General features: G+C 36.8%; 1 protein-coding gene across 4 annotated transcripts in view; it reads left to right on the top strand.

The window, feature by feature from the left end:
* Window positions 1-18,898, top strand: part of FCHSD2 (FCH and double SH3 domains 2) — a 310,380-nt gene that overhangs the window by 146,634 nt on the left and 144,848 nt on the right. For all 4 annotated transcript variants that reach the window (XM_040489259.1, XM_040489261.1, XM_040489257.1 and 1 more), the window contains exon 4: window positions 10,339-10,415. In XM_040489259.1, coding sequence (XP_040345193.1) covers window positions 10,339-10,415 — 77 coding nt within the window. The remainder of the gene's footprint in view (window positions 1-10,338; window positions 10,416-18,898) is intronic.

The raw sequence follows: 18,898 nt of genomic DNA, 5'->3' as shown, positions 1-18,898 counted from the left end.
TATTACTCGGCAGTCAAAAAGAATGAAATCTTGCCATTTGCAACTACGTGGATGGAACTGGAGGGTATTATGCTAAGTGAAATTAGTCAGAGAAAGACAAAAATCATATGACTTCACTCATATGAGGACTTTAAGAGACAAAACAGATGAACATAAGGGAAGAGAAACAAAAATAATATAAAAACAGGGAAGGGGACAAAACAGAAGAGACTCATAAATATGGAGAACAAACTGAGGGTTACTGGAGGGGTTGTGGGAGGGGAGAAGGGCTAAATGGGTAAGGGGCATTAAGGAATCTACTCCTGAAATCATTGTTTCACTATATGCTAACTAATTTGGATATAAATTTTAAAAAATAAAATAAAAAGAAATTTAGAAGAAAAAATAGCTAAGAAAAATGTTAATATATATAATATACTATATATGTGTAACATGATATATATTTATATGTATATATAAAACTTTTCTACTTCTGATTATTGTTGACAGTAATTTGGTTATACTGTTTAACAACCTTGATGAACTTTATTTTATTTTATTTTATATTTAATATATGAAATTTATTGTCAAATTGGTTTCCATACAACACCCAGTGCTCATCCCAAAAGGTGCCCTCCTCAGTACTCATCACCCACCCTCCCCTCCCTCCCACCCCCCAGAACTTTAAATACTTTAACTGTTAAAATAATAAACATATGTTTCATGCAAAAAAAAAAAAAAAGGACATGGAAGCCAATGAAAATGGTAACGCCACAGCCCAAAACCTCTGAGATGCAGCAAAGGTGGTCATAAGAGGAATGTATATAGCAATCCAGGCTTTCTTAAAGAAGGAAGAAACATCTCACATACAAAACTAACCCTATACCTTAAAGAGCTGGAAAAAGAAGAGCAAATAAAACCCCAAGCCAGCAGAAGACAGGAAATAATAAAGACTAGAGCAGAAATCAATGCTATCGAAACCAAAAAAAAAAACAAAAAACAAAAAACCCAGTAGAATAGATCAATGAAACCAGAAGCTGGTTCTTTGCACGAATTAACAAAATTGATAACCCCCTAGCCAATTTGATCAAATAGAAAAAGGAAAGGACCCAAATAAATAAAATTAAGAATGAAAGAGGAGAGATCACAACCAACATGGCAGAAATATAAACAATAATAGAATATTATGAGCAATTATATGCCATAAAATGGGCAATCTGGAAGAAATGGACAAATTCCTAGAAACATGTACACTACCAAAACTGAAACAGGAAGAAATAGAAAATTTGAACAGACCCATAACCAGTAAAGAAATCAAATTAGTAATCAAAAATCTCCTAAAAAACAAGAGTCCAGGACCAGGTGGCTTTCCAGAAGAGTTCTATCAAACATTTAAAGAAGAGTTAACACTTATTCTCTTGAAGCTGTTCCAAAAAAATAGAAATGGAAGGAAAACTTCCAGACTCTTCCTGTGAAGCCAGCATTACCTTGATTCCAAAACCAGACAAAGACCCCACTAAAAAGGAGAACTATAGACCAACTTCCCTGATGAACATGGATGCAAAAATCCTCAAAGAGATACTAGCCAACTGGATCCAACAATACATTAAAAAAATTATTCACCACAACCAAGTGGGATTTATACCTGGGATGCAGGGCTGGTTCAATATCTGCAAAACAATCAGTGTGATTCATCACATCAATAAAAGAAAGGACAAGAACCACATGATCTTCTCAATAGATGCAGAGAAAGCATTTGGCAAAATACAGCATCCCTTCTTGATAAAAACCCTCAAGAGTAGGGATAAGGATCATACCTCAAGATCATAAAAGCCATATATGAAAGACCCAACGCTAATATCATCCTCAGTGGGGAAAAATGGAGAGCTTTCCCCTTAAGGTCAGGAGCAAGACAGGATGTCCACTCTCACCACTGTTACTCAACATAGTATTTGAAGTCTTAGCCTCAGCAATCAGATGACACAAATAAAAGGCATCCAAATTGGCCAGGAGGAGGTCAAACTTGCACTCTTTGCAGATGACATGATACTCTATATGGAAAACCCAAAAGATTCCACAAAAAAACTGCTAGAACTGATTCATGAATTCAGCAAAGTTGCAGGATAGAAAATCAATGCACAGAAATTGGTTGCATTCCTATACACCAACAATAAAGCAACAGAAAGAGAAATCAAGGACTCGATCCCATTTACAGTTGCACCTAAACCCATAAAATACGTAGAAAAAATTTAACCAAAGAGGTGAAAAATCTGTACACTGAAAACTATATAGAAAGCTTATGAAAGAAATTGAAGAAGACACACAAATAAAGGAAAAATATTCCATGCTCCGGAATAGGTAGAACAAACATTGTTAAAATGTCAGTACTACCCAAAGCAATCTACATATTCAATGCAATACCTATCAAAATAACACCAGCATTCTTCACAGAGCAAGAACAAACAATCCTAACATTTGTATGGAACCAGAAAAGACCCTGAATAGCCAAAGAAATCTTGAAAAAGAAAACCAAAGCTGGAGACACCACAATCCCAGACTTCAAGCTGTATTACAAAGCTGTAATCATCAAGACACTCAGGTCAATGGAACAGAATAGAGAACCCAGAAATGGACCCACAAACGTATGGCCAGCTGATCTTTGACAAAGCAGGAAAGAATATCCAATGGAAAAAAGACAGTGTCTTCAGCAAGTGGTGCTGGGAAAACTGGACAGCGACATGCAGAAAAATTAACCTGGACCACTGTCTTACACCACACACAAAAATAAACTCAAGATGGATGGAAGACCCAAATGTAAGACAAGAAGCCATCAAAATCCTCAAGGACCTCTGTGATCTTGGCCATGGCAACTTCTCACTCAACACCTCTCCAGAGTCAAAGGAAACAAAAGCAAATATGAACTGTTTGGACTTCATCAAAATAAAAAGCTTCCGCACAGTGAAGGAAACAATCAGCCAAACTAAAAGGCAACTGATAGAATGGGAAAGGATATTTGCAAATGACATATCAGATAAAGGGTTAGTGTCCAAAATCTACAAAGAACTTATCAAACTCAACACCCAAAAAACAATCCAGTGAAGAAATGGCAAAAGACATGAATAGACACTTCTCCAAAGAAGACATCCAGATGGCCAACCGACGCATAAAAAGCGCTCAGCATCACTCATCATCAGGGAAATGAAAATCAAAACCACAATGAGATACCACCTCACACCTGTCAGAATGGCTAACATTAACAGCTCAGGCAACAACAGATGTTGGCAAGGATGCAAAGACAAAGGATCTCTTTTGCATTGCTGGTGGGAATGCAAACTGCTGCAGCCACTCTGGAAAACAGTATGGAGGTTCCTCAAAAAATTAAAAATAGAACTACCCTATAACCCAGCAATTGCACTACTAGATATTTATCCAAGGGATACAGGAGTGCTGTTTCGAAGGGGCACATGCACCCCAATGTTTATAAGCAGCACTAGCAGCAATAGCCAAAGTATGGAAAGAGCCCAAATGTCCATCGATGGCTGAATGGATAAAGAAGATGTGGTGTATATATGTATACAATGGAGTATTACTCAGCAATCAAAAAGAGTGAAATCTTGCCATTTGCAACTGCGTGGTTGGAACTGGAGGGTATTATGCTAAGCAAAATTAGTCAGAGAAAGACCAATATCATATGACTTCACTCATAAGAACTTTAAGACACAGAACAGATGAACACAAGGGAAGAAAAGCAAAAATAATATAAAAACAGGGAGGGGTGCAAAACATAGGAGACTCTTAAACCCTGGAGAACAGAGGGTTACTGGAGGGGTTGTGGGAAGGGGGAAGGGCTAAATGTGTAAGGGGCATTAAGGAATCTACTGAAATCATTGTTGCGCTATATGCTAACTAACTTGGATGTAAATTAAAAATATAAAAATAAATAAATAATAAAGTCAAGCTGTTCATATCCTCAAAAAAGCTTTCTGGAATTTTCATTTGGATTTCACATGTATAGATCATATTGGGAGCAGTTGACATCTTATTAGTATGAAGTCTTCCAATCCATTAACATTGGATATCTGTCCATTAATTTAGATCTTTGATTTCTTCCATCAGTATTTTGGAATTTTCTGCATAAAGTTCCTGCACATATTTTGTTAGATTTATACTTAAGTACTTCATATTTTACTCAATGCTATCATACATTTTTTTCTAATTTCAAACTTTATTTGTTCATTACAGGTATGTAGGAAAACAGTCCAGTTTTCTTTGTCATCCTTGTATCTTGCAGCCTTGATAAACTCAATTATTGGTTCCAGAGGTGTTTTATTTTGTTTTGTAGGTTCTTTAGAGTTTTCTACATACACAGTCACATCATCTGTGAATAAAAATAGTTTTATTTCTTCCTTTCCAATCTGTGTGCCTTTTCTTTTTCTTTCTTTTTCTTGTTGTAGTAAGTGGCACTATGAGTATAGTGTTGAAAAGGACTGGTGAGAGAGGGCATCCTTGCCTTCTTCCCAGTCTTAAGGGGGAAAACATTTGCTCTCCATTAGAAGTATTTTAGCTATAGGTTTGTCATATACACCATTATTAGGTTAAGGAAAGATCCCTCTGCTTCTCATCTTGACATTGTTTAATCATGAATGAATGTTAAATTTCATCTATTTTTTAATTATTTGGTTCTCAAATCATATAGGATAGGTCATTTAAAAATGTCTTTAGGGGGCGCCTGGGTGGCGCAGTCGGTTAAGCGTCTGACTTCAGCCAGGTCACGATCTCGCGGTCCGTGAGTTCGAGCCCCGCGTCAGGCTCTGGGCTGATGGCTCAGAGCCTGGAGCCTGTTTCCGATTCTGTGTCTCCCTCTCTCTCTGCCCCTCCCCCGTTCATGCTCTGTCTCTCTCTGTCCCAAAAATAAATAAACGTTGAATACACATTCTTTAAAAATAAATAAATAAATAAATAAATAAAAATAAAATAAAAATGTCTTTAGATCTTGTCTTATGTAATCAATTAAAACAAAATTAGTTTTTATTTTTGATAAAAAGAAAAGGCTAAAATATGTATTTAATGTTAATATATAACATGAGATTATACTGATTAATTTTTTTTAACCCTAACTACAATTGAAAACAGAAAACAGTGAAAAATATTTCAAAACTTTCCTTAAGGGTAGGGGTGAAGTTCTCCATTACTATTAAAGTAATTTAAAGAATAGTAAAGGGGGCCTGGGTGGCTCAGTTGGTTAAGCATCAGACTCTTGATATCAGCTCAGTTCGTGATCTTGTTGTCATGAGATTGAGCCCCGCTTCAGCAGGAGCCTGCTTGGGATTCTTTCCTTCCATATCTTTGCCCCTCCCCCCTCCATAAATAAAATTTTAAAAAAGAATAAAGACAATTATTATTTATATCAGTTTTAGAACCATTCAACTTATACAGTGGACTTGTTAATTTTTAACATAATCTTGGGAATTTCACAATAAAAAGGTATAGTATATATACAACATGGTGTCCTATAATTTTGAAGAGCCATTTGATGGCAAACCCTTAGTAAAATTTAAATATAAGTTTCTCTGTATGTTAAGGGGCCGAAATGGGTACAGAATAACCTGTGTGAGTGCCATTGAGCACATTCTTGCTCAGCTTGCTGTGGTAAATGGGCAAAAGGTTAAGCCATCAGTTCATTTCCCAGTATCTACTAAACAGTGGCTTTCTTTGTGTTGCCTCACTTGTTAGAGCAATATAGCAAGTGTTATTGAGAGGTATTACAAAGCGAGTCTTACATCAGACACTGATAGCTTTTAAAAATTTGGAATGAGATGTTTTTGGATGTTCCAAGGAGTATATTGATAGCACATTTTTATGGAAACCAGTGCTACAGAGTAAACAGTATTGGAAATCAAATCAACAATATCCATCAGTGATGCTCAGGAAAATAGAAGTAAATAATATGTGTTTAGTGCACCAGTTTTAGAGAATAACGTTGTGGCCTAGGGAAGTGATTTAAAAAAAAAACAAAACACTTTTTAGAAAATTGCCAGCCATAGATTTATTTTTCTTAGCCACTTAATTAGACTTAATTTTGTCTATATACAGACCTTTCATTCATACAATGTAGCTTTAAGCATAACATATAAAAGGGAAACCGGTTAATTTAAGTATAGCATGCTTTCACAGGCATCAAATGTTATTTAAGACCTTTCCTATAATGGCCATGGAGTATTTCTTGAGCATCCATACAGATTAGATCTTGAACAGCTGCATGGAGCACACAGAAATCATGATTCCTGCCTCTGTGAACTAACTTGAATAAAGTCTTTCATCTAAAGATCTCACTGTTTATCTATTTCATGAATCCCTCATCTCATCTCTGAAGGGCTCATTCAGTTTAATACAGTTCAACTTTGTGGTTCAGAGCTCTAGAAATTGCTAATGTAACTTACAATGCACAAAAAAAAAGTAATTTCAGAAATTTTTTCTCTATATGTTAACTAACTAGAATTTAAGTAAAAATTTGAATAAGAAAAAAAGAAATTTTTAAAGAATTAGATAAAATCAACTCTAAAGCAATGGTTTTTTTTTTTTTGGTGAAGATTTAGAATGATAAGTAGGGATTCTAACTCAAACCTAACTAGTTATGTGATCATAAGTAAATTATATATCCTTTTAGGTGTCCAATTTCTCTGTGATGGGCATTGAGGAGGGCACCTGTTGGGATAAGCATTGGGTGTTGTATGGAAACCAATTTGACAATAAATTTCATATTAAAAAAATAATACAAATAAAAAATATAAATAAATAAATAAATAATCCAAATAAAAATAACAAATAAAATAAAAATAACTCTGCCTAACAGAGTTAAGAGAAATATATGTGTAGAAATGCTTGTCATATTCATTTGTTTTATATAAATTTTGAGTGCTGTCATTCTGCCTTAGTCCTACTCCTAATCTGAGGCTCAGACATCCCATGTTCTGTATGAAATGTTCTGCAGCCACTTTGCAATAAACTGGATAAGTCAACTATCATGTCATTTAGATGTAACTCATTAAGAAAATATCAGATGAAGAGCGCCTGGGTGGCTCAGTCAGTTGAACATCCAACTCTTGGTTTTGGCTCAGGTCATGATCTTGTGTTTTGTGGCATGACAGTGTAAAGCCTGCTTGGGATTCTCTCTCTCTTTCTCTCTGTCCCTCCCCCATTCTGACATGTGCGTTCTCTCTAATTAAAACAAAACACTAAAAAAAAGAAAAAAATTTTTAAATAAAAATAAAGAAAAGAAATAAGACAATCTTTTCTTCACCTTGGAACTTATATATTGCCACTTAATTTGGTAGTGACCACGTGTTGCCTCCCATTTTATATTGCATACTTCTTATTCCTGTGCACATATTATGAGTTCTTTTAATTCAGGGATTTTTATTTATTTGAACCTTCACAAAAATTAATGTGTACTGCCTTCTAAGTATGGAACAAATTTGTTACTTTTTTTTATTGCTTTAGAATATCCACACATATGTTTTCTTCCAATAATGGAAATGGTCAAAAATTAGCTGTAATTTTACAAAGGAATTTATTTATTATATTAAAACCACCTGGTAACAATCTTAGAAATCTGGTATGCCCTGCGCCCACCCCCCCCCCCCCCACCGAGGAAAAATTGAGGAACCAGAGAAATTTTGATTCAGACGTTTCTAAGTCCAAATGGCAAAAACACAAAAGGAGTTTGGCTCTTGTACATTTGATATAGAATAATGTAGGTGGCATTTATTCATGCAATTAGTGAAAGTTATTGGCATCAACTAAATGCTAGCCTTGTTGCTATAGCCTGGAGGCATAGTGATTAAAAAAAAAAAAGACAAGATCCCTACCTGAAGAAGTTTGTAGTTGGTAAAGAGAGTAAAATTTATGTAAACCAGACAGTATCATAATGAGGATTATAAATAAGTGATACGGTATGAGAGAGAGTAACTGGGTGGAGGGTAAGCTACTTTGTATACAGTGATTAGAAAAAAGCCTCTTAAAGACACAAAGACTTGAAGGATAAGGAAATGCCTAGATTGTGGTCTCTAAATCTGGTTTCTCCCAGAAAAGAGTCAGAATTCCTTAGAAAACTAGCTTACTGCAGATCTAGAATAGAACCTGTAAAAGAAAACAAAGGAACTATCAAAGTCTGTTGGGGTCATGATGTGGGACCCAACTGGGAGGAACTCCTTACTGACTACAGTTGTAACAATTAGAGCATCAAAAGAATAGTGACTGCAATAAATTGAAATACATCCATTATTCAAAATATATGAGTTCATAATGTTACTTTAAAAATTCATTGTTCACCTTTAGGCAAAACTGGACAAATCAAGTATTTATCTTGCCCCTCTTTTAAGAACTGTACCTCAGGATAACCAAATAGTTCAAGAAGAGTAGCTCTTTAAAAAAGAATTCCAGCTAGGGGTGCCTGGGTGGCTCAGTTGGTTGAGAGTCTGACTTCGGCTCAGGTCATGATCTTGCAGCTAATGAGCTCAAGCCCCGTATCGGGCTCTGTGCTGACAGCTCAGAGCCTGGAGCCTGCTTCCAATTCTATGTCTCCCCCTCTCTCTGCCCCTCCCCTGCTCGTGCTCTGTCCCTCTCTCTTAACAAAATAAAATCAAATGTTAAAAAAAAAAAAAAGAATTCCAGCTAATAAATGCAGAAAGAATGATAAACTATTCAGTTTTAATGAAATGAAATTAAATACCTAGACAGTAAAATTTTTTGTATTTTCCTATATATAATTTTGAATATTTTGTTAGGAAATTTAAAAATCAGCTTAAAGGCACGGTGGTGAGAGTTCAGGTAGGAATGAGAGTGATAGGAAGTTATTTCGTAGAAATAGGAGTATGAAGAAGGTGCAGAGGTGAAAAATTACTGTACATATTCAAGGAACATTTAATGATTGAGATCCCCAAGTACAAGGTATGTAAATGGAAGTATTGTGGCTATGCCGTTGTATGTGAGTTCTCAGAATACACAGTACCTTGTAATAGTGAAACCAAACTATTGCCAATTTCAGGAGGAACTTGAGATTCCAAGGAACTTCTTTACAGTTCCTGCTACCCTTTGGGCTCATTGAAATAATGATAAATAGAAGCATTCAACAATGGATTTAATCAAGCCAAATTGATTTGGCAGTAGACCTTAGTAGAAAGGTGCCATGTATACAGTGCAGCATTGATTTTATTTGGGCAGCCTCTGCTTAATGTAGGCAGTCTGTTAATTAATGTGATTGTTCTTCATGTCACCATTTTATTTATTCTATTTGAAGTTGCATGGAGAGAAGAGTGTCCTAAAGTTTATGATTTCTAATCATTACATTAACACTATTAGGGGACCACATATGATCCCATCTAAAAGTAAGATATTCTGTGTTCAGAGTGAGTAGTTTAACCTTGCCAGTAAAAGTGTTCTCTGGGGCACCTGGGTGGCTCTGTCAGTTAAGCATCTGACTTTGTCTCAGGTCATGATCTCATGGTTCATGAGTTCAAGCCCCACATTAGTCTCGCTGCTGTCAGTGCAGAGCATGCTTTGGATCCTCTGTCCCATCCCCCCCATCCCCCCACCCCCAGCCACTCTGTGCTCTTCTCTCTCTCTCTCAAAAATAAACAAACATTAAAAAAATAAAATAGTCTTCTCTGTTCAAATCCTGATACCACTGTATCTATTGTAGATAAATATTCTGTTTTATCCACATTCATGTTGTATGGATAACAATATGTGGGTATATTTCTTTGTAAAACTAATTTCTATATTTGAAGTAATTTGTGCCATGGTATTATTTAAAAAGAAAAACCTTAAAATCTGTCTTGAATCAAAATGACTAATATGGAATAACACCACGGTTTGTTCATTTCTTTTACAAGTGAATGTGTATCTGTCTGCTCCCAACTGAAAGTAATGGTGCCTTTCATGATCTGGGAGGGTTTGGATTTAGAAACGCAGGGCAATGCCACTGCAGAGGAATGGTGGGAAATTGAGATGTCAAGATGTGTAATCAGAGTTCTGCAGAGGTGGGCAGATGTGCAACCTGTGATATTCCAGAGGCGGTTTGTTTTTAGCTGGTCAAGTAATTTGGTGAAGTGGAAAGCATATCAACTAAGTTTCAATTTTTTCATCCTTATAGTTACCCTTTCCTAAAAATGCACAGGAGAAGACTGTGAAAATAATGAAACAAGTTATAATGTTCTGCCATTTATCATTGGTTCTTCTGAGTTAAATTTACATTTGGAAAGATGAAATTTGCCAAGTAACATATTTTAAGGAAAAGAGTTTTTTTTATGGCACAATACTTATTTTATAATACATATATATCTGTGTGTATTTTAACAGGGTATCCAGAAGTTGGCTAGTCAATATTTGAAGAGAGATTGGCCTGGAATAAAAACTGATGATCGGAATGATTACAGGTAACTTAATAAGTAGATCTTGCCTATTTTCTCCAAAAATAAGTTCGCTCAGAGCCATGTCATATAGATAATGTAGACTTCAGTAGTTTTAAAAAATTGCTTTTCTTTGCCATGTTTTTAGACATAATTTCAAAATTATCAGAAAATGTTAATGTTCCACAACATATGCAAATAATCTGTATAAAATAGTTTTCTTACGTGTTAAACCAAGATTGTGTTTTGTTTAATTGATTAAAATGCATGTATGGAATTTTAAAGAAGGTAGATGACAGTGGAACACAAATTGTTTCCTGAATGACCTACAAATGAAACACATTATTACAGTAATAATGAAAGAAGATTATAGTGTTCTGCCATGTTTATTGATTCTTTAATTCCAAAATTCTAAATTTGGAACAATGAAATTTTGTGAGCCTAGGGAAAAGTTTCTAGGTTTTACACACACACACGCACGCACGCACACACACACACAGAACAGGGTATACAGAAATTGGCCAGTCAGTATCCCACATACAAATTTTAAAGAAGGTAGATGACAATAGAATATAAATTGTGTCCTCAGTGACCTACAGATGTGTTTAAAGTTATTGTAATATTTTGTAATTTTGTTTAGGATTTGATGACTTTTTTTTTTTGAAATTAATTTGGAAGTGATTGTTGGCTTTTATGCTCAAGACTGTCCTTAGTATTTATTAAGGGAACCAGAAGTCAGAGTCAAGATTTTAGACCTTGCAGTTAAAACTAATGCCCATGAAATGATAGCAGAGAACCCAGGATAATTAAGAACTCCGTATTCAAGTGTATGGCTTAGAGTCTGAATATGAAATCATGTTGCTGGATTGTCAGTGAAAACTGACATCAGATATTGTTAACAGGACTAGAAAACGGAAAGATAAACAAGAAATGTAATAGTTCTTCCCGATTGCAGGACTGACTTATAACTTGGAAGGTGGCATTATAGCTGTAAGTAGTAGATTTGTATAATTGCAATGTAGAATAATAAAGCAAACCAAGAAAATAAACAAAAATAGAGATTTTCTTGTGGACTTCCCAGTATCTTTAAAATTCAGCTAAGAGGGGAAGAGAGAGGATGTGAAATTCTAGGCAAAAGAGACAAGTAGAGCAAAAACCTTGAATGAGAGATACAACGTTAATATAGTTCAGTATTGTGAACATGAAGAAAGCCTGACCAAGGAAGAGATTGCTTGCTGGTAATAAAGAAGGACTCTAGCTTATATGTAGGTAGGCTATATGCTAAGTTTGTTTGAAATTCAGGATTCAGGTTACCAAAGAAGTAGGGATAAAAAGGCTCTGTTCCCTGGCTAGCTTGTACAACCTTATTTTTAAAAGTATGTTAAGGGGCGCCTGGGTGGCACAGTCGGTTAAGCGTCCGGCTTCAGCCAGGTCACGATTTCGCGATCCGTGAGTTCGAGCCCCGCGTCAGGCTCTGGGCTGATGGCTCGGAGCCTGGAGCCTGTTTCTGATTCTGTGTCTCCCTCTCTCTCTGCCCCTCCCCCGTTCATGCTCTGTCTCTCTCTGTCCCAAAAATAAATAAAAACGTTGAAAAAAAATTAAAAAAATAAAATAAAATAAAAGTATGTTAAGCCAAAAAAAAAAAAAAAAAAGTAGGTTAAGCCAACTTTTACTAAATATTTGCTAAATACCAGATACTGTGCTAGGAACTTCAGCTTATCTCTCATGATTATCAAAACAACCCTGTGAGTTACATATGGTTATCTTCCTTTTATGTGTTAGGGAAGTAAGTCTTGGGTTATATGCCTTGCTTAAGATCACACAGCTATTTAAACAGTCATTGATTTATTTATTCATGAGATAGACGTAAAGTATCTGCTATATGGTAGCTGTTAAATTACACTTTAGGATCAGAGAGACTGTGAGGTATGGTGCCTGTCCTTGTGGAGCTTACAGGAGATAGCTACTGTAAATAGTTGTGGTATTGGGTGAGGAGTGGAGAGTGCATTGGGACTGTAGGGGAAAACCTAGGCCTCTAGATCTGAGTCTCAAAGAACTTACAGGAGTTTGCCAGGGTTGGGCAAAAGGAATTCTAAGCAGAAGTAGCACCCTAAGGCATGAGAAAATATGGGTGTTAGGTAACTGTGCCGTCCAGCATGGCTGGTGTGAAATATATGGGTTGGTGGGTGAGAGGAGGGGAGACCTGGAGGATACACAGGCATCTTAAAGGACTGGAAACTGGACAACTGGAACACCACTTTCTCTTGGACCTGTTTGTTTTTGTTTTTGTTTTTGTTTTTTAGTCTTTGAGGACAAGTTGTCACCCCTGTCTTAGTCTGTTCAGGTTGTTATAACAAAATTCCACAGCCTGGATGGCTTATAAATGACAAGTTTATTTCTCACTCTTCTGGAGGCTGGGAGTCTGAGACCAGGACGGGTTCTGGGGATGTTCCTCTTCTGAGTTGCAGGTTTCTCAACTTCTAGCATGTCCTTACATGGTAGAAGGGGTTTGGGAGCTCTGTGGGGTCTTTTTTAAAAGAGCACTAATCTGGGATGCCTGGGTGGCTCAGTCGGTTAAGTGACTGACTTAAGCTCAGGTCATGACCTCATGGTTCATGGGTTTGAGCCCCACATCAGACTGTCTGCTCTCAGCACAGAGAGCACTTCAGAACTTCTGTCCTCCTCCCTCTCTGCCTTTCCCTTGCTCACAGTCTGTCTCTCTTTCAAAAATAAATAAACATAAAATAAATTTTTTTTAATAAATAAAAAATAAAGGGCAATAATCTGCCTATGACCTAATCACCTCCCAAAAGCCTCACCTCCTGGTACCATCATCTTTGTGGGTTAGGATTTCCACATAGGAATTTTGGGCAGACGCAGACATTCAGACCATAGCAAGTCCTTTCTTTATAAGTGTTTCTCAAAGTTCCCTCAGCTCACTAGTGACTTTTAAGTAATCTTATCTATCTTGTTCCTGTCTGTAAATATGGCCTATAAACTAGTAATGATCACATGTTTTTATTAACTCTTTAGCCTGGGGACCAAAGTCAACTGCCTCCAACTTTGACTTCTTTCTAGATCTCATCTTCTCTTAGGAATATTAAGTAGCTGCTTCTCTGCCTGTGATCTCTCCCTTTCATAATTTCGTTAGTTGTAGTACCACCTTTTATGTCTTTGTATCGCTTTATGTCTTTGTAAAATAGGCCAACTGTCACTCCCCTGCTTGAAAATCTCCTGTGTTTCTCCTGGTCAATAGGATGAAATTTAAAATTAAAAAAAAAAAAAAATTCAAAGGCATGAAGGAACCTGGCCCCAGATTACCTTTCTCTCCTCATCTCTGTCCACTTCTTTTCTTGTCCTTAGTTCCCTAATCTGTGAGCACCTCAAGCTATAGTTGTGTTGTAGTTACCACACCTCAACTACACTGAAATCAGTCATTCTCCTTGCCTTTACCTCTGTTACCTACACTTTTGGATATTCTTCCTTCTTACTAGCAAGAACAGTACTACATGAACACTTACTTATTAAACACTGTATTTTCTCCTTGTCATCAGTTACTGTATAAATGAATCTTAGATTTTGAGCTTATGTATCACATTTTCTAGAGTCTTCTTGATGTACACTGTTATATTTTTAGTCCTAGGGAGGATGTATAGTTTTGTTAATTTATATATTTTTTTACGTTTTATTTTGAAATGTTGTAGATTCATGTGCAGTTGGAAAAACTAACACCAAGAGTTCTACTTTTCACCCGGTTCTCCCAATGGTAATACCTTACATAACTGTAGTATGTATCAGAACCAGGAAACTTATATTGATAAAACCCACCAATCTAATTCAGAATTCACCAGTTTTACATGCATTCCTTTGTGCATGTCTTATATGCACTCATAAATTCTGTGGGGTTTTACCACATATGTAGATTTGTGTGACCATCATCACAGTCAGAGTACATTGGTTTATTTCTTTCTTTCTTTATTTTTTTTTATATTTTAGAGAGAAAGTGTGCACAAGCAGGGGTGAGAGGGGCAGAGGGAGAGAGAGAATCCCAAGCAGGATCCACACCCAGCACAGAGCCCAACACGGGGCTCCATCCCACGACCCTGGGATCATGACCTGAGCCAAAATCAACAGTCAGACACTTAACCAACTGAGCCACCCAGGCGCCCCAAGTTTGTTTTTAATAATTCTTCCTGATAAAGTTTTCTCTGTTTTCCATTGTAATACCCATATGGAAGATAGTTCACAGCACAGCATGATTTTAGATGGTATTTGGTGGATGACCATTTTTGAATTTTAGTAGTTATAACTTAATTATTATGGCAATTGTCATTTGTTTTTCAGTTAGAACATGAAGTTGTGAAATACATACATTTTAATTTAAAAGTTGAGTCATTGGGGCGCTTGGGTGGCCCTGTCAGTTAAGCATCTGACTCAATTTCGGCTCAGGTCACCATCTCAAGGTTCATGGGATTGAGCCCTGCATTGGGCTCTGCACTGACAGCATGGAGCCTATTTGGGATTCTCTCTCCCTCTCTCTGGCCTTCCCCTGCTCATGTACACACACACTCCCTCAAAATAAGTTTAAAAAAATGGTGAGTTATTAAAAAAAAGATAAGAAAATAATAGTGCAAGAGAAATGAGACCAAAATCATGTTAGACATACACAAAAGCCTTAGGATACACAAAGCTTGATACCTTTATTACAGTGAAGAGACCCTTCTCTTGTTGCTAGCATTATTAGTGGGACCCAGAGCAATTTTATGTCAGGAGCAGAGGAGAGGTTTGGGAGCTAGATAGATTTGGGATTACATCTAGGCCTCATCATTCCCTCCTCTCTTTCCTCCACTAAATATGTATTGAGTGCCTTACATAGCATGCCAAACCCTGTTCTAGGTGCTGAGAATATAAGAGTGAATAAAACAATGCTTCTGCTGCATGGAGCCTACATCCTAGTGAGAGAAAACAAGACAATAAAACATATGAATAATTAAACATTATGTGTTGGTTTGAGTAGCCATAAATGAGATGGAATCAATTGACAGAACAGATTTTAGGAAAATGAAGAATTTGGTTTTGGACATTATAGTTTTAACGCCTACTAAACGTCCAAGTTGGATATGTTAAATAGGCAATGGAGGAGAGGAAAGATGTCTGGGCTAGAAATAAAAATTCAGGAATAGTTAGTATATTGACAGTATTTAAAACCAAAAGCCTGGATACTCATATTTGAAGAGTAAGTGTAGTTAGAGAAGAGAAGCAGCTTGGGGATTAACTTTGGGGGCACTCCAGCATTTACAGAGCAGTGAGATGAAGAGGAACTAGCAAAGAAGATTAAAGAGTGGCTAGTGAAGTAGGAGTAGGTCAAGAGAGAATGATGTCTTAGAAGCTGAGGAAAGAACACTTTTCAAGAATAAACTAGGTAAATTATGCTGATAAATTGAATAATAGGACCAAAGCTTGAATTGACCATTGGGTTAGCCATAAGGAGATTTTTGATGACCTCGCAAAGCACTTTCAGAAGAATGGTGGAGGCTAAGGCCTTATTTAAGTTAAATCAAGAAAGTCCAGGATCAGAGGGAGTAGAAACAATAATTTCTGACTGTTTTCTCAAGGAGTTTTGTTGTTAAAAGGAGCAGGCATTGGGGTGGTAGCTGGAGAGAAATGGAGGGTTGATAGAGGATTTTTGTTTTCAATTTTTAAGTTTATTTATTTCTGAGAGATAGAGACAGAGTGTGAGCAGGGGAGGGGCAGAAAGAGAGGGAGACACAGAATCCGAAGCAGGCTCCAGGCTCTGAGCTGTCAGCACAGAGCCTGACGCGGGCTTGAACTCATGAACTGTGAGATCATGACCTGAGCTGAAGTTAGAGACTTAACCGACTGAGCCACCCAGGTGACCCTGTTTGTTTGTTTGTTTGTTTGTTTGTTTGTTGTTTAGATGGGAGACATTATAGCATATTTAGAGATCCATCCAATAGAGAGGGAAAAGTTGATGTTGTAGGAAGAAGCACAATTACTGGATTGCTATTCTTAAGTTATAGATTGTAGTGTAAATACAAAGGGTTGGCCTTCAGAGCACAGGTAGTTCTTCCAAGTAAAAAGATGACAGAGTGTATGGGTGCAGAAGTAGGGAGATTGGTAAATGTGGTGGGACATATAGGCATTGTCTTCTGGTAGCTTCATTATCAGCTGAAAGTGTGGTCATAGTAGAGGTGTGAGATGAGAGGAAAAAGTGGGAAATAATTGTGTAGAAGATTGAGAGAATAAGAGGATTTAGGGGAATATAGTAGAATTGCTGCGTAGCACTAAGGTGTTACTAGAATGTATTAGACATCAATTTAAACTGAGACCAGGCAGCATGATTATGGTTTTTTCCAGTAACATTCTGCCACACAGAGACTGGTATGGTGTAAACAGAACTTTGGATTTAACCAAGGTTGAAATTTTATTTTTAAAGTTTATTTATTTTTGAGAGAGAGAGTGTGTGCATGTGCACACAAGTGGGGTAGGGGCAGAGAGAGAGAGAGGGAGAGAGAGAATCTGTTAGCGCAGATCCGAATGCCTGGCTCATACTTCCAAACTGCTAAATCATGACCTGAGCCGAAGTTGGATGCTTAACGACTGAGCCATCCAGGTGCCCCCAGGGTTGAAATTAGATTAGAATGATAGAAAGAGAAAGGGGCAAGGGTAATAAGTATATATACGTAGAGAGTTGTTATAATGGTGGAGCATAAAACCGTCTGGATGAGGAGCTGAGAAGGGAAATATGAGACAGGGAAGAGACAGGGAAGGGGGGTAAGATAGAATGGATTGTGGATTCCAGTAGAGTTTAAATAATTGTTGGAGTCAGAATCCTAAAGAGAATGAGTGAAAACAGCAGGTGTTGGTCAGAGATTAGATGGTTACTTTGGGATTGGTTAGTGGTAATGGCAAAGTCTAGGTTATGACCATGGGAGTCCTGTTTCCAGGTGAGTAGCCTTAGGAAAATTCTGCAGTCTTTCTGAGCCTTACTTTTCTCTTCTGAAAAATGGGAATAATGCTTATTTTGCAAAGTTCACATGAGAATTAAATGATAATGTAAATGTAAAAATATATGACATATAGTATCTAGCATGTGATAGTTTCTTAAAAGAATTTCCTCCTTTCTGTCATAATTTTGAGCCTCATTTCATGACCTGTGCAGAATAGCAAAATACCATACATGCTTAGTATCTTATGCCACAAAATTACATATATGGAGCCTAGTGAAATAAAAACATTTAAAATCCCTCTACACCCATTATTATTTTTCCTCAGTTTAATGAAAAATACCACTACCATTGCAACTATCACTATTATGTTAACAAGCACTAACATTTCTACTACAGTTCTGCTTCTGTTACTATTTATTCATTAAAAGAATCTCTGCCAAGGGTTTTTACTTCATTTGCATTTACTGTTATAAAATAACCCTGTGAGATACATGGTGCTGGTATTTTTGTTATTTTCTCCATTTGCCAGTTGAGGAAATGAAAGTATAGTGAAGTGTGCTACATATGATTATTTTGGTTGATCCAGAACTTGAACCCAGGTCTTCTGATTAACTTATAACTAAATTATTTTCTTTTCATGGTGTCTCATTATATAGAATATGTTTGCATGCTATAGATCTGCTACTCTCCAAAGACCTCTTTTTAAACTTTACAAGGATTTTTCTTTTTACTGTATAGTCCTCATAATATATATATATCCATTCATTTTTTTCATGCAATATGTATTTTCATAACCTTTCTAAATCTTAGGCCATGTGTTTAGGCCCTAGGAATACAATAGTGAGACAGACATGTACCCCTACCTTCATGAAATATTCACTATAGTGAGAGTGACAGACATCGACTAACAATTACATAAAAATATGTATAATTGAAGGAAAAGTGCTGGAGCCATGTAACGAATAACAGAGAGGAACTTGATGGAGTCTGTGGGTTGGGTTGGTGGTGATCATGAAAGACTTCTCTAAGGAAGTTATATTTAAGCTGAGATTTGAGGGATGAACAACAGTCAACTAGGCGAAGACTGAAAGGGAAGAGAGTGCTCCCTATGAGGAGAGCCTGGATGAAGGGATCCTCCCTCCCTTCCTCCCTCCCACCTTTCCTTCCTTCCTTCCTTCCACCTTTCCTTCCTTCCTTCCTTCCTTCCTTCCTCCCTCCCTCCCTCCCTCCCTCCCTTTTCTCTTTCCTTCCTTTCTGTCACATTTCATAGTGCTTCTTTCTCATTTTAATTATGATTTTAAAATGTATTTTAAGTGCAAATTAATAACTACAAAGCATAGTACTGAATTTTTCTCTCTGCATTCTCTGAACAGTTTGGACTGTTTAGGAGGGGCTGTGGTGAGTTTACATCCCAGGTTCCATCAGTTGTCATGCAGGCTATGGGCAACTTTAATTTTGCTCGGTTTTTCCCCCCAGCTTTATTGAAAAATAATTGACATATATCACTGTAAGTTTAAGGTATACAGCTTGATGGTTTGA

This window comes from Herpailurus yagouaroundi, unplaced genomic scaffold (genome assembly GCF_014898765.1).
Source record: "Herpailurus yagouaroundi ecotype Mexico unplaced genomic scaffold, PumYag 180, whole genome shotgun sequence".
Classification (NCBI taxonomy): domain Eukaryota; kingdom Metazoa; phylum Chordata; class Mammalia; order Carnivora; family Felidae; genus Herpailurus; species Herpailurus yagouaroundi.
Note: the sequence above shows the minus strand (reverse complement) of the source record. Positions and strands in the feature narration are given on the sequence as shown.